This window comes from Mesoplodon bidens (assembly GCF_964165515.1).
Source record: "Mesoplodon bidens genome assembly, chromosome: 11".
NCBI classification, from domain to species: domain Eukaryota; kingdom Metazoa; phylum Chordata; class Mammalia; order Artiodactyla; family Ziphiidae; genus Mesoplodon; species Mesoplodon bidens.
The window spans coordinates 19,879,860-19,901,841 of NC_138167.1; the positions used below are offsets into that span (position 1 = coordinate 19,879,860).

The 21,982-nt window shown below is 39.6% G+C and overlaps 1 protein-coding gene across 3 annotated transcripts in view; it reads right to left on the reverse strand.

Annotated features, from left to right (window-relative positions):
- KRAS (KRAS proto-oncogene, GTPase) overlaps nucleotides 1–21,171 on the reverse strand; it is a 39,791-nt gene extending 18,620 nt beyond the window's left edge. Inside the window, exons 1-2 of one of the 3 annotated variants that reach the window (XM_081248982.1) lie at nucleotides 21,041–21,169; nucleotides 17,079–17,200 (exon numbers count right to left, since the gene is read on the reverse strand). In XM_081248982.1, coding sequence (XP_081105108.1) covers nucleotides 17,079–17,189 — 111 coding nt within the window. In that variant the 5' untranslated portion in view covers nucleotides 17,190–17,200; nucleotides 21,041–21,169. Of the gene's footprint in view, nucleotides 1–17,078; nucleotides 17,201–21,040 lie in introns of all 3 variants that reach the window. The other 2 variants (XM_081248980.1, XM_081248981.1) reach the window with 2 other exon arrangements.
- Between the last annotated feature and the right edge of the window lie 811 nt (nucleotides 21,172–21,982).

Sequence of the window (21,982 nt, forward strand, 5' to 3'; positions counted from 1 at the left end):
TACTTCTAAAAAGGTGTTAGACACAACTTAAGAACAAAAAAACAACCCAATTCAAATCTGGGCAAAGTACGTGAATAGACAGGTCTCCAAAGAAAATACACAAATGGCTAATAAGCACATGAAAAGATGCTCAACATCATTCAGGAATTGCAAATCAAAACCACAATGAGCTACCACTTCACACCCATTAGGTTGACTACTTTTTTAAAAAAAGGAAAATAACAAGTGCCAGTGAGGGTGCAGAGGGACCTGGACCCAGCGATTCCATTCCAGGTATAGAAACAAAGGAACCGAGAGCAGAAACGCAGACACTTGTATGCCGATGGTCAGAGAAGCATTATTTATAATAGCTAAAATGTAGAAGCAACCCAAGTGTTCATTAAACAGATGAATGGATAAACAAAATGGGGGGGGCACGCACACACGCAGTACAATATTGTTCAGCCATAAAAAGGAATGAAATTATGATACAGTCCACAACGTGGATGAACACTGAAAACATGATGCTAAGTGAAATAAGTCTGACACAACAAGACAAACATTCTGTGATTCCACTTATACTGAGATACCTAGAATAGGTAAAGTCACCGAGACAAAAAATAAAATAGCTGTTACCTGGGGCTGAGGAGAGGGGAGATGGAGAATTGTTGTTTAATGGACACAGAGTTTCAGTTTGGGATGACGAAAAAGTTCTGGAAACAGATAGAGCTAATGGTTGTCCAATACTGTGAACTTACTTAATGCCACTAAACTGTACACTTAAAAATGGCAATGATAGGGCTTCCCTGGCGGCGCAGTGGTTGAGAGTCCGCCTGCCAATGCAGGGGACATGGGTTCGAGCCCTGGTCCGGGAAGATCCCACATGCTGCAGAGCGGCTGGGCCCGTGAGCCATGACCGCTGAGCCTGCACGTCCGGAGCCTGTGCTCCGCAATGGGAGAGGCCACAACAGTGAGAAGCCCGCGTACCGCAAAAAAAAAAAAAAAAAAGGCAATGATAAATTTTACGTGTATCTTACCACAGTTTAAAAAAAGTTTTTTTTTAAAAAAAAGGTGTTACACAGAGATTCAACAATGCAAGTGCATAGATTAATAACAAAAAGACGCAAATTCTCTGTAAAGGAAAATAATTTTTACAAAATGGGATAGCTCTACCAACTACTGTTATTCTGGATGATTTAGGTGGCAAGAAAAATCAAGCAACTTACACAAGTGTCATGCATCTATTTTATTTATAGTCAAAGGAATACATAAGAGAATGGTCAATACTGAGAATTTTAATGCCCTTATTTAATCCATTTCTGCAGTCCTGGGAACAATATTTAACAGCCAGATAGATACTATGATAATGCTAAAGAGAATGATTGTTCTGTCTGCAAATTCTGTGAGACCTCTAGTAAAAAGAGAGGGAGTGGTTGAAGGAGAGAGAAAGAGATGGATGTCTTAGAGACCATGCAACTCCAAGACGGTGTAAAGGAAAGAAGGTAGGTGACATAACTGAATCTTGAAATGAAAATCTGATTTTCCTCTGACTTTTGATTAATACGCCTAAAAGATTTCACATACTGTCTGCCAAAATAGGCTTCAAAAAATAAGGAAAAGGGCTGGTGCAAGGTGAAGTCATAGAGTCAGAGGCAGGGCTAATAATGGATATAAAGTATAAACCCAAGGACACTGTTTGTTATTGTTCCACCCTTAGTTCATGAATTACTTCACAGACCAATCATCATTAAGAAAATGGTCATTAAAAATCATTTTTTTGGTAAAGTGTTTGAAAACTGTTCACAGCATAAGGAGAATACAAAGATACACATGTAGCATGATCCCACTAAAATATCTCTACACATCTGTATAAATGTATCTGTACATATATTAAAAAACTCGTGGTGGTATGTACATCAAAATGTTAACAAAGGGTATGTCTCTGATGGAGGTAATTAATCTAAGAAATAATTGATCTCTTGCTTACCTTTTTTTGTGGTAATAGATATTATTTTAAATGTATTCTTTCTTTGCCTTTTAATTTTAAAAAGTGTGAAAGATTACCATATTAGAATGATCTCGCGCTTATCGTTTAAAGTGAACTGTATTTTCCAAATTTTCTAAAATAAAAACCAAATATCTCAACAGTCGGAAAAAAAAGGATGGATATTTAATTTTCTAAACAAGAAGCTCTTGACTAAAGATTTGAACATTTGGTTGACATTTTATTTGAGCCTATTCCTTTAATTAACTATTGATCCTTGAAAGAACTCCTGTATATTATAAATTGAGAACCATTGTTTTTGGAGAATGAAAGAGCAGGAATTGAGAGCAAAGGACAGTTTCTTGGAGTCAGTCCGTTCATTACCCGGGTGTGGCGACGGCACATGTGAAACAGACGGAAGACTTTTCCTCACCTACTGCTGTCGCCTTGCATCCTTCACTTACCAGTACTGGCTGAAGTTAACCTTATGGTTAATGGTTTCTTTCATCTTTAAAACTTTCTATCAACAATGAAATTAAAGACTAGAGCTTCTGGAGCCACACAAATCTATACCTAAGGTGTGGCTGGAGGATTGCGCACATGTGCCCACAGGTACCGCCTCTAAGATGTATACCTCAGTGAACTCCCATTTACAAAATTTTCAAACACTTTGTGTTTCAAAAGCATACACTGTGAAATATGAGTAGTTTCTGCATGCATTTCATAGCATATTCCCATGATGAACACTCCATCAAAGGGACTGAGAAACTGGGAAAGCAGTCCCTATTCATTCCTATTAACTTTTCCCTTCTAAACCCCAAAGATACTGAAAGCAAAATTCTGAGTCACATTCTGTTATTGAAAAAAAGTAATCTACAACCTGCCTATAAACAATGAGGAAGAATCTGCTGATTACAAGTAACAGGTTTAGGTTAAAAATTCAGTATTTCCCGAGTTAATTTTATTTATTTATTTATTTGCATTTCTTTTTTAAAAAAATAAATTTACTTATTTTATTTATTTATTTTTAGCTGTACTGGGTCTCTGTTGCTGTGCACAGGCTTTCTCTAGTAACGGCGAGCAGGGGCCGCTCTTCATTGAGGTGCACGCGCTTCTCATTGCGGTGGCTTCTTTTGTTGTGGAGCACGGGCTCTAGGAGCACGGGCTTCAGTAGTTGTGGCTCACGGGCTCTAGAGCACAGGCTCAGTAGTTGTGGTGCACGGGCTTAGTTGCTCCATGGCATGTGGGATCTTCCCGGACCAGGGCTTGAACCCATGTCCCCCACATTGGCAGGCAGATTCTTAATCACTGCGCAACCAGGGAAGCCCCCAAGTTAACTTTAACTACAGTCATCCTTAGAAGCATAATTAGTCACTGAGCTATATAAAAAGGCAGTGCAACTTGGTAAAAACTTAAGAACAAAAGTGTTAAATGGCGAGATCTGATCTGAAAAGAAATGACAGGTTTTAAGACAAAGCAGACAGCAAGCACAACAAAAATGATATGTAAATACTAAAGATTTTGTTTAGCCAGAAGAAAAAAAGTATATGGAAGTAGAAAAAAAATGTATGCATCAATGTAGAATCTTTCCCAACATGAGAGCCTAAATAAGGGTACAGCAAACTGTGGCCCACAGGCCAAATCCTGCCTACCTGTTTTTGTATGGTCTATGAGCCAAGAACAGTTTTTAAACGGCTTAAAAAACAAACAAACAAACAAAAAAACAAAGATTATGTGACAAAGACCCAACTGACCCTTTACATTTTGCCAACCCCTGCTCTAAGCTAATAAAATACCTTACCACAAATCTAAAGTACTCTCAGCACATATTATTCCTTTTATATTAAAAAAAATCACTGATAAAGTACAGGTTATCAAAGCCTAACCAGTTTAAAACCACATAAATTCCACAATGAAACTAGTTAAAGACAGAGCAAGAAAAGAATCAAGACTTTACATTTTTAATTAGTATTATTTCCAGCCTTTCAAACAGAATAAGCTTTTAGATCAGATACATAGGTTACTAACATCCTTTGGAAACTAGGATAAAAGAAAGCCACTTAAAAACTAACTCAACATAATAAAATATTAAATGAAGGAAAGTTATTCCATAGATTTCCCCTTACTCCCAACTAAAGTACTATTTTTTTTATTTACTGAAGTAGTAGGAAAAAAAAAGAGAGAAAGAAAAAAAAACTTTTCTAAATGAAATACACTATGCTGGCAAAAGTTAAACATAGAAGTCAAGCATTTCTGGTGATACAGTAACAGGTACAATCCTTTTGGAAAGCAAGTACAGTACTTATCAAGAGCCATACCAATGTTCATAGCCTGTGACACAGTAATGCCACTTCTGGTAAGAGATGCTAAGAAAATATGGTTTATTTTTTTAAAACGATAGCTAAAATGGAGATATACTTAACATGGCATCCTAAATCATCATACCATAAAAATAAAATTACATAGGCGCTTAATACCCACAATCTTATGCCGTTTATCTATTTTCAAAACGTACTCCAAATCCAAGCACTCACCACCATCACCCTAGTCCAGTGTGACTGTCTCATGCAATCTCCTGCAACTGCTTCCTAGCAGTTGTTGTTACTCCTACAGTCTATTCTCCACATAGCAGCTGGTGATCCTATTATAATTTGTAACTATGTATTTATGTGTAATTGTTCAAGTCTATACCCCCTACTTGGCTTTAAACTCCATGATGGTAGGGCTCACATCTGTTTTGCTCACCACTATGCACCCTGTGTGTCAGTCTTAAACACAGCAGGTAATCAGTACTGTCTGTTGAAGAAATGAATAAACCCATTCAATGTAAATATATGCAGACACTGTAAAAATAAACACAAGTTTAAGATATTATAAATTATATTAAAACAATGAAGCTGTAAATTTTAAAATTATACATTAAGAGTATTTTAATAAATGTATCCAAGCAAGTTTTATATAATATTAAAAATTTTAATTACTATTAATGCCAAAATATAAACAAAATATAGAGAGGTTTTTAAACATTTCGGGGAGGGAAGAGAATAAGATTACAGAGAACACGGAGGCCTTTAACTGTATTAAGTTTTATATCTTGAAAAAGAAAAGAGGATCTAAAGCAAATGTGGCAGAACGTTAAGATAGGGAAAACCTGGTTTGGGGTGCACATGACACTCATGGTATTACTTTTCCATACGGCATTAAGGGTGTACCCATTCCATCACCACTCACTCAACAACAGGTTTCATATTTTTATTTTTGTCAGCTTGTTAGACCAAAAATCCTATTGTTTTAATATCTATTTCTTTGAGGACTTGTAATGTTACATAGTTTTTCTTTTTCATATTTATTCCCATAACCTGTGTCCTTTGCCCATTTGGAATTTTTGTCTTTTTTGTACTGGCTTAATTTTTTTAAAGTGTTTTCCAATTTATTAACATGCCTTCAAGTGTTGTTTTATGTACAGAAACTCATCTGCAGACCCAATGGAGGACTTCGAAAGTTAAGACTATATCTTTTGAGAATGAGATACACTCACTGACCAGGACATCATTTTGTCATTTTTCTATTATAATTAACAGTAACCAAGTTACTCAGTATGTTCATATGTCAGCATATTCAATTTAGTTTTCCAACTGAGGCAGTTAAAGTTAACCCTGTCATGGGAAGACATAGTATAGTAAAAAAAAAAAAAAAAAAAGAAAAAGAAATTAGTACCTTTTACTAAAAGTAACCATATTACTATTAATAGTAATTATGACAGCCAATATTTACTGAGCCCTTATTTATATGTTGGATATTATGATAAGCATATTACAAGCCTTATCCCATTTAATTTCCATCTTCATGCTGCTGATTCCATCAGATGCTCTTGTAAATATGGACAGGACTGCTGGAAATGTCAGCTGAAGTATTATTTGAGGATTTACTTTTGAAATGTTTGTAAGATTTTCTTAATGTGTTATTATAAGTATTTTTCGTGTACTGCTAAATAACACCTATAGGAAAAAAACGTGAACTTACTTTTACCCTCTTAATGCTCAAATATTTTGTTACTCTTCTAAAAGATTATTTGAATCTATCACAGAATAATGTGTTACACTATTGGTTATAAACCATCAAAAGTTGTTGTACACAGCTAGTTCTCAAAGACAGCTAAAAACATGTACAATAGCCCGGTATGTTAGAATTATAACAGGAAAGAAACAAGGAATTGGGGATATATAAGCACAGGCTTATTTGTTAGTTCATTCCCACCTACCTACTCTATTCTCCCTTGCATCACAGGAACACTTAGTAAAAATCTTCTGGATGTCATATACTGTGCCAGGCATTATAGTTTCTAACCTCAAAGAGCTAGGTCTGGTGGAAGAGATATGAATGTAAACAAGTAATTTAAACACAATGAAATAAATGCAACACCTTATGGAGAACAAAGTACAATGGTGACAAACAGGAGAAGACATCAACTTTGCTTGTATGAATTAAGAAAGACAGGAGGGCCACTCCAGGCAGGAAGGAGCAAAGAGAATGCACAAAACCAGGAAACAGCATGTTGAATACATGGAACCAAGAAGTTCAACACAATTTTAGCTTAGAGGGATTATAGGTAAGTAGAACTGAAACTGCACCATCAAGCAGAGGCCAGCTTATGGAGGGTCCAATATGCCATCTTAAGTTCTGAACTTCATCTTATACTAAATCACTAAAAGATTTTTAAGTAGGAGGGAGGATCAGATCAACAATGTCCACTGTTAGCATTATTATGACAAATGAGACCAGTCTGGAGGCTGGGAGATGAGTTTAGGAAACTTTTACAAGAAATTACAGAACCTGGCCCTGGTGGCGCAGTGGTTAAGAACCTGCCTGCCAATGCAGGGGACATGGGTTTGAGCCTTGGTCCGGGAAGATCCCACATGCCTCGGAGCCACTAAGCCCGTGCGCCACAACTACTGAGCCTGCGCTCTAGAGCCCACGAGCCACAACTACTGAAGCCCGCGCACCTAGAGCCCGTGCTCCGCAACAAGAGAAGCCACCACAATGAGAAGCCCGCGCACTGCAACAAAGAGCAGCCCCCGTTCGCCGCCAACTAGAGAAAGCCCACGTGCAGCAAGGAAGATCCCACGCAGCCAAAAATAAAATAAATAAAAGAAATGACAGAACCTGAACTAAGGCAGCAAAAGCAGTAAGACAGAGAAGATTAAACAGTTTTGAGAAATACTTAACGGGTAAAATTGACAGAACAACCCTCATACATCACTTACAGCAACGTTTACAGCAGCATCATTCAAGATGGCCAAAAAGAGGAAACAATCCAAATGCCCATCAACTGATGAATACATAAACAGATATCCATACAAGAGAATATTATTCAGTCATAAAAAGGAAGGAAGTATTGAAACATGTGACAACATAGATGAGCCTTGAAAATATTATCCTACATGAAAGAAGCCAGACACAAAAGGCCACATATTGTATGATTTCAATTACATGAACTATTCAGAACAGGCAAATCCACAGAGACAGAAAGTAGATTAATGGTTGCCAGGGGCTGGCAGGAGAAGGGATTGGGGAGTGACTGCTAATGGGTATGGGGTGATAAAAATGTGACAGAATTAGACGGGGTGATGGTTGCATAATTTTGTGAATATACTAAAAACCACCAAACTATACTTTAGAGGATGAATTTTATGTTATGTGGATTACGTCTCCATTTTTTTTTAATGGCAGAGCTTATTGTTTAGAGATGGGAACGTAATGGGAAGGGGACAGGAGGAGATGAGTTCAGTTTGGGGCACGGTGAGTTCCGTATGTTCGTGGGCTGCTCTGGTGCTATGACCTGTAGGCAGCTTTGATATATAGGGCTGATGCTCAGGGCCAAAGTCTAGGCTAAAGATACACTCCTGAATCTTCAATCTATGTCACCTGCAGAACTCCACTTCCTTGCGGTGTGAGTATGGGCAAACTACTTAATCTCTAGTCTACTCTAAGCTATTGTTTCTTTTGCTGTAAAAGTGGGTAAATAATAATGCCGAGGACTTTGTATACAGGTTGGGATTAAAGACCATGAAAAAGTGCTCTAAAAAGTTAACTGTATTATTTCATATTTTACATTGTACGTGCTATTACAGGCCCAAAGGGTAGGGGGCAGGCCACTGGCTACTAGGAACTGTATAGCAACAGCAGTATCTTGCCCTTATAAGAATCACTGAACATCTACATTTGGACTACTTTTCCCAAAACCACTCACTGTATTTCAAAATAAATATAATGGAGCTGGACAAGCTCCAGGGAAAAAGAGTAAAACTCTAAGGTGTATGAAGGATTTCTGTACTGATTAGGGAGCAAGGGTGTTAAAAGAGCTTAACATCTTCTGTCTCATGACAGAATTTTTGGTTAAGACATTCATTAGAAGTAAGGATAAAGAAAACAAAGACTTCTTTACTAAATAATGGACATTTGAAATTATAAGAATGTTGAATCTTAGCTTAGGACTAGAGAGAATAAAATGTGTACTATGTCCAAGAGATAAAATCTGAATAAACTCAAGGAAAATTTGCATAACACATTTTGAAAATAAGGATATTATAAGCCTACATCTGTAACCTGTTGAAGTCATGTGGCATTCTCCCATAAATTATCACTTGATGCCAAGGTCAGACTGTGAGGCTGGATCAATCATGGGTCCAATCTTAATAATTACAGATATCAATATAATTTTCATATTTTGAATTATTATCTCTCAGCTGTTCTTCAATTGGTCTAATACCAATTCCTTTAACTGTACCTCTTTATTTGTAATACATCTGTATTATCCAATTTGTTGAGGTTTTAAAAAGGGGGAAGCAAGTAAATATGAAGTAATCTGATGGTATCTAATACTCTAGTGACTCCTCTCCCTCAAAAATTAGGATTTATTTTTCCCTCTCAAACAGTATATGCTCATTTAAAAAAAAAAAAACCACTACAGGGCTTCCCTGGTGGTGCAGTGGTTGAGAGTCCGCCTGCCGATGCAGGGGACGCGGGTTCGTGCCCAGGTTCGGGAGGTCCCACATGCCGCAGAGCGGCTGGGCCCGTGAGCCATGGCCGCTGAGCCTGCACGTCTGGAGCCTGTGCTCCGCAGCAAGAGAGGCCACAGCAGTGAGAGGCCCGCGTACCGCAAAAAAAACCAAAAAAACAAAACAGAGTTTGGCATATGTCCTACCATATTTTAGTACCTATTCACATTGTTTTTAAATAAACAGACTCATACTCTACACAAAGTGCTATGATAACAGCTTCTCTTACATAATGGACAGTTTTTGAATGTCAGTACATATAGATCTACCTAATCCTTTTTGAAAACTGTATAATATAATTTGTACAAAGATACCATAACTTACCTCACCTATTCTCTACTGGTAGATGTGTAGATTATTTCCACTTTTAAAAATTATAAACAACACTGCAATAACACTCCTGGGTATACATCTTAAACACTTATCCAACTGAGTCTTTCAGATAAATTTCTGTAAGTGGAATCAATTGGTCAAAGGACATGTAGTTTCCATTTTGATACATACTGCCAAACTGATGACCTCCAGAAAGTTTATAAGAAGGTATACTCTCACTACAGCATAAAGAGTACACATTTTCCATACCTTCCAGGCCTGTTATCATTTTAATCTTAGCCAACATGAAAATAAAAGATGTTATTTATTGTTTGAGCTTGCATTTCTACATTAATGAAGTATCTTTTAATATGTTTCAACAGCACTTTTTGTGTGAGTGTGAATAGGTTGGCTATTTATATGCCTTTTTTTCCCTATTTGGATGTTTGCTTTTTTCTAATTCAAATACAGGAGCGCTTCCTGATTGACAGATGATGCAAGTAGTTTTCCCAGGTTTCCATCTGTCTTGGATTTTTGTTAAAGGTGTTTTCGTCTTTATGTAGCCAAATAGCTCAATCTTTTCCCAAATGGTTTAAGAATACTTTGAAAATGAAAAGGATCCCTACTTTTCTCTCAGTGGAGAAAAATATTTAATCCCAATTCCACAAATAAAAAAGCTAACCTAATGTTAAATTATTCAATCTGTGCTGATTGACATTATCATTTTTATTTCAATAGCTGTCTAATATTTAACATTAAAACTTATACAAGGTAGAACCAGTGTTCTCATCATGGGAGAAAGAAGACATGGAAGAAGAATGAACTCATGATTTTTAAATAAAATCTATTGCTTAGCTCTGTCTATTGAAAGGGTCTAGAAGCAGTGACACTCAGTAGCAACACCACCTAACATCCACGACTTAATTTCTAAATATCATTCCCTAGTAAAAGGAATTAGGGCTCTCTGGACAAATGGCTGAATCCAGGGTAGGGACAGGGAAAGAACAAAGGGAACCTGGAATACACTGTGCCAGAAAGTAAGAAAGAGCTCAAAAACTGATGGGGATGTGTCAAAACTGATGGGGATGTGTCAGAGGCCAGCTTGAAAGGGATTCCACTGGCCAAATCAAAAATATATATGAGCACCAAAATCAATAATAACAAGAATAGACTTTAACACATCAAATGAAAAAAGAATCCAGGGCTCCCTGGTGGCGCAGTGGTTGAGAGTCCGCCTGCCGATGCAGGGGACACAGGTTCGTGCCCTGGTCCGGGAAGATCCCACATGCCGCGGAGCGGCTGGGCCCGTGAGCCATGGTCGCTGAGCCTGCGCGTCCGGAGCCTGTGCTCCGCAACGGGAGAGGCCACAACAGTGAGAGGCCTGTGTAACACACACACACACACACACAAAGAATCCATGAGTCTGTACGGATACAAATAAGACAAACCAAATAAATAAGGAGAGGGAAGAGAAAAGAGAGAAACCTTACTTATGGTAGATGCCAAAAAATAAATGTAGAAATAATGACAGAGTTAGATTACCTACCACTTTGCAGTCACTATGGTGGTAGTTTGTTCTGGTTAGAATTATCAGTGGCTACTACATCCCACTGGGTGCAAATATGTTGGAGAACAGGATATTTATAGTCTCAAAGTATCTCCCCACAGAGTACATATTAATTATAAAAGAACTAAAGATACGTTTACAGAGAGACAACTGATAGATATGACCTTAACCAAACAACCAATGTTAACATAACATCATCAATAATGGGACAAGCCAGCATCTTGTGCCTCCTGATGTGATACACCAAGGAGGGTATAACATCACTTACACAGTAATTCTACCAAAAATGTTTAATCCAAATCTGACCAAGAGGAAACAATGAGACAAAACTAAAGGAGAGGACATTCTACAAAACAACTGGCCTGAATTCTTCAAAAAGTGCCACTGTCACGAATGACTAAGAAAAGCTGAGAAACTGTTCTAGATTGTGAGACATGACACACGATTTTTGATCCTGGGATCAGGAAAAAAAAAAAAAACCAACGAATTGCTGAGAGCACATTCTGGGAACTGATAAAATTTGAATATGGACTATATGTTAGATAAAACATTGTATCAATGTTGAATTTCCTAAATTTTGTCACTGCGTTGTAGTTATACAATGAATTATTCTTATTGTTAGAAGAGGGTCAGCAAACTTGTTCCGTAAAGGATAAGACAGTACTTGGTCTCTGCTGCAGCCACTCAGCTCTGCCACTGTAGTGCAAAAGCAGCCACAGACAACATGTAAACACTCAAGCACAGCTGTGCCCCAATAAAACTTTACAGAAACAGACACAGGCTGTATTTGGCCAGCAGGCAGGCCATAGTTCACAGACCCCTGTGTTTAGAGGTAAAGTGTCCTAACATACGCAACTTATTCTCAAAAAGTGCAGCAAAAATAAATAATATGTATTCAAGTATGTGTGTGCACATACACAGGCACACACACATAAAGTAACTATGTCTAGTTTAAAGGTTAAGAGGTATTCACTGTACTATTTTTCACTACTTTTCCATAGGTTTGAAATTTTCAAAATAGAAAGTTCAAAAATTACCTAAGGTAAGCAATATAGCCCTACTTAATCCTCTCAAATATTTTGTTTTTACTACCCATTTCTAATTTTATTGCATTAAGATCACAATAATATAACTGTTCCATAAACCTAGGCACTATGAGACAATATAATTAAGAGATATAAGAAATCTATCGCCCTCCTAAAGCATAAAGCTTCTAAATTAAGTTATATATAATTAGGATCACTATCTAGAAACACTGCTCTCCAAATACATCTAAGACTAATAACCTCCATGAAGGCACTGATGCGGTTCCTTTTGCTCCTCAGTGTATCTCTAGACCATAGGAAGGCTGCATGGTACATTGTAGGCACTAATAACATTTATGGAATTAAGAAATTAGTTGCATTGCTTAAACCAGACTCTTAAGAGACGCCAAACGATAAAGGATAAAGTTTTCTTTTCCTTTCATTTATTTCCATTGCCAACTTTCATTTGCATGTTTTTAAAGCTTTGTATTTATAAAAACCCAAGTTAGAACAAAACGTGTCCAATAATTTTCAACATTCAGGGCTCAACAGTTATTATTAAGTAAATACTTATTCTTAAATTGACCTAAATACAGTGCCTGAATTTTGTGTTAGTTTATTCTAAAAATCAGGCGTTCTCAACTATTCTACAGTCCTATAAAAATTTACAAAATGTGAACTTTCACAATTTGCCACTTTCGAATAGGCCCTTCCTCACACCCCATGTAACACATCACTAAGCTCTGAACTCTGTAAGGTACCTCCTGTGTGCATGAAAAGAAATTCACAGAGCCACAGTGCCCCTTCTCATTCCCTCAGACAAAGTGACCTCAAGCAGTGCTAACAAGGGCACCACCCGATTTTCTCCTACACTGCCACATTTCCTTTCTTAGTCAAAAATATTCACCCACATATTTAATTAGTTAGGCCTAACTGGTCCGCACAGTAATCTTAATAACATTAGCAAAGTAAAACTGATACTTCAGATTTTTTTGACACTTTAGGTTGTTAAAACATTACTTATACAAAATAAGTCTTTTAAATAAAATTTATATAGTTATAAATTGATTATACCCACAGTTTAAAAAGAAAAGATATCCAAACTTAGGATTTCATTTTTTATTATAAAAGCGAATAAGTTGACCAGTAGAGGGCACTCACTTGAAAGCGGGGGCGGGGGGGAAGTGGCCACAGTCTTGAAGAGAAATGGATTTACAAAACTGCTGTGTTGTACCTTGTTTTAAAAACAGAACGTTTTAACAGAACGCTGGTGTATGCTAATATAACATATTGTTAGTTTAGAAAATGTAAGGTTTAAATCTGTATTATGTTAAAAAAATCTAACATAAACCATATTCAGGGACTTGAGCCTCACAATTTACAGGACGTTTAAAGCTATATGTAACGCAAAGGATTGGGGTCTCAACCTCAGCACTGCTGACATTCTGGACCCCGGCATTATTTGCTGGGGGGCCCTCCTGTGCACTGCAGGAGGAATAACAGAACCCCGGCCTCTGCCCACTACAGAGGCCAGTAGCAGCCCCCTCCTCAAGCTGTGATAGCCAAGAACATCTCCAGATTTAGCCAAATGTCCCGAGGGGCAAAGTCACCACCTATTCCTTGTTAGTAACTACTGATACATATGTTAAAAAACAAAACCAAAAAAACAGAAAAATAACAGCTTACAATATTAAACAGTGCTTTTCTTGCACCACTCTTCAATACTGGTTTAGTATTACAAATTTTCTCTCTATAATTTAAATACCTTAATCGGCAATTCCATAATTAACACGGAAAAATTTTTTAAAAGAGAAACTGATATATCTTGGTGAATAAACAGTCCACGGCTCAGAGCACTAAAGATGGAACAAATCAATCCAATTATGACTCCATTCTTTCTTACTGACTAGAAAACTGTCTCATCAAAGAAGGGCATAATGGGCTGAATTAGAAATGTCACATTAACAGAAGCATACAGATGTCAATGAATTGGAGACTGGGAAAAAATACTTCTTTCTATGTCTATTTTTATATTGTAGCCAGTAGATACTTGTTATATATTTGCTAAATGACCAACTGACAGTTCTGATCTCTACTTCCATTTTTCTGCTTCCACCAAATTTTACCTTAGAAAACACATTTCAGAGAACATGTTTTTATAATAACATGATCTCCAAACTATAAAAACATATACTATTTCTAGACTGGTATTGTGTTTGGGGACTGAGTTTTTAATAATCTTGCACCACTAACAAGGTATTTCGTTATCTCTTGGAACGCTTCAGTGGGCTTCATAAAAGATAAAGGTAAAATCTTTTCAGAACAGAAGTAAAGGTGATCATCATGTGCAAATATAAACATGCTCCATCTATGTGTCATACCTAACTCTGTATCATATCTCTGCTATTAAGATGCCATTAGATAGTACGCTAAGTTCAAATTTTGATATATTAATAATCTGAATCAGCCTCCAACACTAAATATTTTTAGCTTGAAGGCTAATTTTTCATTTTTAAAAAGCTATACAAGGGTGCAGTGGAAATTCCACTTAACCTGGTCTCAGAAAACTTAAAATTCCACCACTTGCTAGCTTAAGTATCCTTATGCAAGTTACAACCTCTCAGAGACCATTTTATTGATAAAATGAAAGAAACAATGACCACCTTCCTTACCCAGCTCATAGTTTTGGGTTGGCAAAAAAGTTCATTCGGGTTTTTCCATAACATCTTATGAAAAACTCGAACGAACTTTTTGGCCGACCCAATATAAATCTCTGAAAATTCTAAACCACTAGAAAATATGGTATTAGTTAATTAAAATTTTTTCCTAAACTTCTCTCCATTTGTTTAATGCAGAAAAACTGATGAGAACTCCAAATGTGCAAAGTCTATGACCTCTCTTATTTTCTCTGACCTACACTGTTCACCTACCAGAAACTTAACAGCAGTAGTGATACCCACTACCCTTCAACTTTTTACAAAAACGCCATGTCAGTATTTTTGTTTAACCACTTATAAAAACAAACTACTAAATTCTCTTGCTTTTCTTCTAGTTGAACTACACCAAGAATTCAACGTGTCAGTTCCCTCAGAGACTCACTGTAACTTGGGAGATAAGGGACAATCTCTGATAACCATTTTCCAGGTGGCTACACTAGTGACGGAATGTCAGTTTCAAAGTTCACAGGTAATCAATGCTTCCCTGGGTCAAGTCTTCTGGTTTGGCAGAAATCATAATCAGAGTTAATGGGTCTGAGTTTATAAACTTTTTTTTACCTTCCCCCAAAATAAAGGATTGACTTTCAGCTTTATTTCTTTAAGATTTATATTGCGCTTTAACAATTTTGACCAAAAGGTTTCCTAACCTTTTTTTTTAATCACATTCTTATACATTATTCTTGACCTCTGATAGGAAACAGAGTGTAATAGAATTCTTTAGATTTTCAGAAAAGATGGAGGGCACTTCTGCTAAAATCATATTCCAGAATCCCAGGAAAACTGCCATGCTTAACTTAAATTCGTTAAAATGTTCTTTTACTTCCAATTTAAATGGTGGAGTATGACGAGTAACCTTGGCTTCAGAAATAGGTGAACTATTTAATCCTCCTCAAAGTAAAAAATAAACAAAACCATTAGCATTGAATTGACTTGCCAAGAGGAAATACAGAGAGACTATTACATAGGTGGTCCACTTCAGTTAGATTCTTCCCTTTTACTAATGCAAATTATTAAACTTGGAAGCCAAATGAAAGCTGCTTCTATGTTTAAATCAGATCTTTATAAATAAGGGTTATTTCTTCATTTTTTTCCCTCCAGTACCAGAAATATATGACATTTCCTTATGAACATTTCCGTGTCAATCCTCAAAGTTCTACACTGCATAAACATCTTCCCAAGGCCAACAATGCCCTCAGAACCTACCTAAGTGCAGTCAAGGTGTTTTTTTTTTTAAGACATTACACAGCACAGTATCTTAACAGGGCATTTTTGACCTATTCTAGACCCTACAGCTTGGGACTCAGAGAAAATTATGGGAAATTTTTCAGAGCTGATTTAAAAAACTGGTGTATCAGGTCTTGAATAAAAGCTAAGGGATTAGGATTGCTTACCCTGGGGTAAAGAAGTCTAAGAAATAATCTAATAACATAAATCTATTTCAAAGATGAGCTGATATTATGTTAAACTTCACAGGAAGATTCAGATTATGCATGAAATACGCTAATAATTACATTCTGGAAATTAGTTAACAAGGACAGTTGTGTGCCACTCCCTCTTGCAGGTCTTTGGGATTAAATAAATCCTTATCTGCTTGAGATCATCTGAGTATAGTGCTGCCAGAAGGCAGTGGGAAACATACTACGTGACCTCTCAAGGTCTCTGCTAGGCCTTTAGTCTATCATTTTGCTGCTGGCCATTCCTTTGGTACATTTTTATGAAACTGAAAAAGTCTGAAAATTATTCATTAATCAATTTGTAATAAAAAAACAATTCTAACATTGCCTTGAATAAACTGAAAAAGGGCTGTAAAGCAAAGGTAAGGATTGGTGATGGTATTCTTACCTATCACCTGATATACATATACATAAACGCAAAGAGTGAGCTTTCTAAAATGCATCAGGTAGCTGTAGGTTCTCCACTACTTCAGTGTGAAGAGAAAATACGAAAATACTACTAATTCAGTGTTTTTAATTCAATCATCAAATGAATACACTTCACCAGTATAAATCAACACTATATGTGACATCAAAATACCAAAAGAAATACCAAAACCCCATAAAAATTAATAGGCACATTAAAAAAGAAAAAGACTGTTAGATATGTCTCATCTTACAGATAAGATGTAAATTCACATTTTCACCCCGTGAGAAAACTGAAATACACTTCCAATCAAAATGCACATACACTAACACAGAGTGAACGCCACAGCTAGTATTATTGTCCTGAGAGAAAACAGGCTGGGGTCTCATATCTATGGTTACTTATACCGTCAGAGTCATGCCTTGAAATCCTAGTACATTTTAGATAACTTAATAAAAGTATGATCAGTATAACTACCTTGTAATGAGTAGTCACAGAAAATGATGAGAGAAACCTTTTTTTGTACCCAAAGGATGGGCCTGCACACATCAATATGCATATGAAAACAAGATTTACCTCTATCGTAGGGTCATATTCATCCACAAAGTGATTCTGAATTAGCTGTATCGTCAAGGCACTCTTGCCTACGCCACCAGCTCCAACTACCACAAGTTTATATTCAGTCATTTTCAGCAGGCCTTATGACAAAAATGGAAATGTGACTCAATTAGAACGTGTGCCACACGTGAGGTTAATATAACCCAAACACTCTATCAATACCTCTTAACACAAGTTCACCTTTATATGGAACATTATTTCAAAATACCTCACAGAATTCAATGACAAAACTCCAGATGACTACAGATGTGTATTGTAATGAATTGTACTTCGTTGACCAACTCCTCCATCAGCATTTGAGAAAAACTCATTCGGAGTACATAGTTCTTTTACCTTGGATTCAGGTTGCTCTATCCCAAGAGCCCGTCTGCTCTTCGGCAGCAGGTAATGGCTCTCGAAGGAGCAGGCCATGACTTCACTCAGTACAAGTGTCAGGCACACTGCTCTATACCCTGAGGACACACCCACACAAAACTTGCTGACAGCTATCGCCACAGTATTCCTCATCGACTCGGGCCCCTAAGAGTTACAGTGGATATGCTGAGTGCCTCTGTTGGGGCCAACAGCTACAGAGAACTTTTTAAAAGCATCATCATAGTAGTTCTCCTGGACAGTTAGCAAGAATCAGATGGGGGTGGGGGGAGGACCGTCAAATAAAGCTGGACAGTACACTGGGAAAATAAAAACTGAGATGCCAAAGCAGATAAGGACGATACCTGGTGACATTTTAATCTGTACATTATCTGCTGGGGAAAATAACGGTGTAAAAACTAAGAGAACTTCGAGAATTTTAAACTAACTATTCAGTACAGATGATCTGAGCATCAATCACAATCTATAATGCTGTATCAGTGCTGAAAAATAGCACTTTGCACAAGAAAAATATAATTATATAATATTTAAAGACAAGCACACTTTTAATGAGAGAATTTTTAAAAAGGTGTATTTCTCAGTAATCCACTTGACTTTTATTGTCTGCTTTTCATACATTATCTCCCAACAGTAGCAATAGATATCGACAACTTGTAAGGTTAACGGCGCCAAGACAGAAAATATGTTTTCAGTCAGCTGTTTCAAACTTTTTGAAATGAAAATGAATTTATTTACTTTAATCTCCTTTCCCTCAATAACTACATGATATTACTACAAATAAGTAGCGAACTGCAGAAAGAATGGCAGTCAATGAACGATAATTTATTACAGGGTAAGTAGCTCAGAATTAATGAATGTACAGATACTGTATATAAACACTATATACACGCAGCATCCTATTTACCGAAGACCAAGAATTATCCCAATAGGCACCCCACCACCCTACCCCCCAAAAAGTAATATGTTTTTCCAAGTGATAACATACTAACTACCTCTTCACGCTATTCCTGAACCTACTCACAGAGGGCAGACAGGCCAGACAACTGTCCTATCACAGTTCCTCCTTGGCCTGCTCTGTGCCACCTAGCCTTGTCTAGGGCCACCACAAACATGTATCACATCCTCTTTGCCCCCCCTTTTCATTCCTAATATTGACCACAGCAAATGGGATAGGTGAGGATAATCTCACCAAAATGTATCCTCTAGTTCCCTGCCCAGCCCACCCCTGCAATAAAATCTGGATAACCTAGAACGGTAGCTCTCAAAATGTGTTCCAGGAACCCTAATGGGGTTTTGGAGAGGGCCCAAGAGGCCAAAAACTGGTTTCACGATAATGCTATGATGTGATTTACCCTTGCCACTCTTATTCGCTCACAAGGGTACAGTAGAATTTTCCAGATGTGTGATAATAGATTGAATACAGAAGCAGATGTGAGGATCCAGCTGTCTACTAAACCATATAATTAGGGATTTGCAAAAGTGCAAAACAATGCCACTCTTCTCACAATTTTTGTGTTTGTTTTGGAAAAGTTACTTTTCATTAAAAATTCTACTTCTGTTACCAAGTAATGGGCTTATTATTTCTTTTTTAAATGAATTAATATTTTTTTTAATTCTCAATTTTAATTTCTATTGTGCTAAATATTGACACACTCCAAACTGGGATCTTCAATAATTTTTAAGAGTATAAAGGGGTCCAGGTCCTTACGACCAATAAGTTTGCTAGCCTAAGAGAGATTGTGGACAAACACTGGATTAGGGCTTAGTTGTACATACACGTGTGAATTCTGAAAGGCACACACCTTCTGGTCTACTTCTTTACACAGTGGTTATTTCTGAAAAAAATCTTTGACTTGGATTTCAAAAATCAAGTAATATTTAAACCCACTAGAGAGAACTGGGTTCCCAAAGAAGATCAATAGGCCAGAAGGAGGCCCCTCGCCCAAAGCTACAAAAGCAAGCAAGCGGTGGAACTGGGAACAGAACTGAACAGTCTGTTCAGGAAAAGAATTTTCACTTTGTCATAAAACAAAATGAATTATCATTTCGTCTACTATCTCTTAAAACCAAGAATGCCTGTGGATGGATACAGTCTAAAGTAAACAGTATTGTTATCAACCATATTTGTCATCTCTAGTCTATTACACGCCCGAGTCAGCATTTTGGACCTTAGTCACCTAAGAATGACATCACTCATAAGGTTGATTCTGAGATGATTATGAACAGACTTTTTTTTCCCTTTGTGATTTCTTTTTGAATGATTTTTTCAATTACAAATGTAACATGTATATTGTGTAAAAAATTAGAAAATACCTTTCTGTCTTAACCCCTTATTTTGGTGGACATCAAGATTTAAGAAGGCTACTTGAGGACTTCAACTACAGCATGCACATGCCTAAGAGTATTTCAGGCAGTCGGCTGGCAGATTGCTACAATTAACTCCTCTGGTAGGTCAGTTAAAAAAAAAAAAAATTGTGTGACGGCAGTTTAGGAGTACGGTAATAACTCCTGGGATGGGGGTCAAATTTGTACGCATAAGGGTAATACAGAAGAGATGGTGGAAAGGGCAACTACAGGCAAATTAAACTTCAAATACAATTCTAGCTATTGCTGTCTACACTCAACTAGCAAGGAAAAAGCCCTGCTTCTGCTCTGCGGGTTTGCTGCGTGTGTTTAACTTGACAAAGCAAAACAGACCTTCTGGGATTAACTTTTTCTTTTTCACTAAGTACAGGCTTTATGTTGTAGGGTGTTGGCCACCTGTTCTTCCACCACCATCTCTACCTCCACCTCCTCCTTTGTGGCCACAGCAATGTCACAGCCCATACATGGGGGAGGGGAGCAGTCAGGAACTCGGCTGCAGATGCATTTTTTTCCAAACACAATAACCTCAAACAGTGGTCTCTAAGCACTTTCCTCTGCGCTTCCAAAACGCGACCTCCCCTCTTACTCATATATCCCCCTACACACTGAAAAAAGGACCACAAGCCGTCCAGTCTGCGCTCGAGGGAGAAGTTTATACCCCCGTCCTAGAGATGCGAGATGCAGCAGAGAAGGCAGTAACCGAGGCAGCCGAGTGCTGGGAAGGGAGGAAGAGGTGCGGGAGCGAAGGGAGAGAGAGGGAGAGGGAAGGACGGCGAGGGGGAGGGGAGGCTGGAGCGCAGCGGGAGTAACCTCCACCGCACCCGACCGCCCCGAGGGGCGGCCCGCCCGGCCCGCGAGTTTCACCCCGGCCGCCTCCAGCCGCGGCTCTCGGGGAGGAGGAAGGAAGGGGTTCCCCGTCCAGGAAGCAGCACCAGCGGCGGCCGCCTCCAGCCTCACCCTCCTCAGCCCCGCACCGCCCATTCCTCATTCCCCGCGTCGCCGCGTCCCCGCGTCTACCCCGGCAGACCCCCCCCATCCCGTCCGCCCGCCCGGGCCCCGCGCCCGCGCCCCCTCCCCGCCCCTCCGGGGACCCCCAATTCATTCACTCGCCGCCGGCCCCGCCCGGCGCCGGAGAGGAGGGTCGGGACCCCAGTAGGGGCCAGGAGGGGTGGTCCGCTCCGTACCTCTCTCCCGCACCTGGGAGCCGCCGAGCCTCTGGCCCCCGCCGCCGCCTTCAGTGCCTGCGCCGCGCTCTCTCCCCGTCCGAAATGGCGGGGGCCGGGAGTACTGGCCGAGCCGCCGCCGCCACCACCGCCGCCGCCGCCGCCGCCGCCGCCACCGCCGCCGCTGTGCCTCCGCTGCCGCGGCCGCCGCCTAGGGAAATCGAGCTCTGAGAGCACCGATGAGTTCGGGGCCGGGCGGCCGCAGAGGGCAGTGCTATCGATGCGCTCGGCGCTCGATTCCTCTCCAGACGAGAGTGCGGGGAGGGAGCGGCTGAGGGCGGTGTGGGAAGAGGGAAGAGCGAGCCTGCGAGCGCTGCTGGGGAGAGGGAGGGGGCCGGGCCCGGCCGTGGAGGGGGCGGACCGGGCCGGCGGAGGAGGGGCGGGGGCCGGGCCGGCGGAGGAAGCAGGCGGCCGGGGCGGTGGAGGGTTGGGGGCGCGCGGCCGGCGAAGGCGGGGCGGTTCTGGGCGGTGCCTCGGCGCGCGCGGGTGGGCGGGAGGGGCACCGGCGGACCCACGCGGGACCCGCCCCCAGTTTTCAGCTGCATCGCCCAGCTCGCAGTCACAGGCTCGGACCCGGGCCGCCGCGCGCTACGCTCTGCGCACCCAGGAGACGCCACAGGCACCCCACCGCGCCCCTCTCGGGTCCACACGGTGGAGCTGCGAAGATCCCGCCACCCCTGGGGTCGGCCTACACTTGGGCACATTCATTTACTGTCATTTACTGCAAGTAAATAAACATGCAGTCACCCAAAGTGGGAGGCGACTTGGGTGATTTACGGAGAGACCTGGCCGCCAGTTCCCCGGTCCGGGGCTTTCTGAGCACGCCTTGGTGAATACCATTCTCCACACTCGGGCTGGGAACCTAGCCCCGGGCCCAGACAAACGCGACAAAGCCTTTCATCA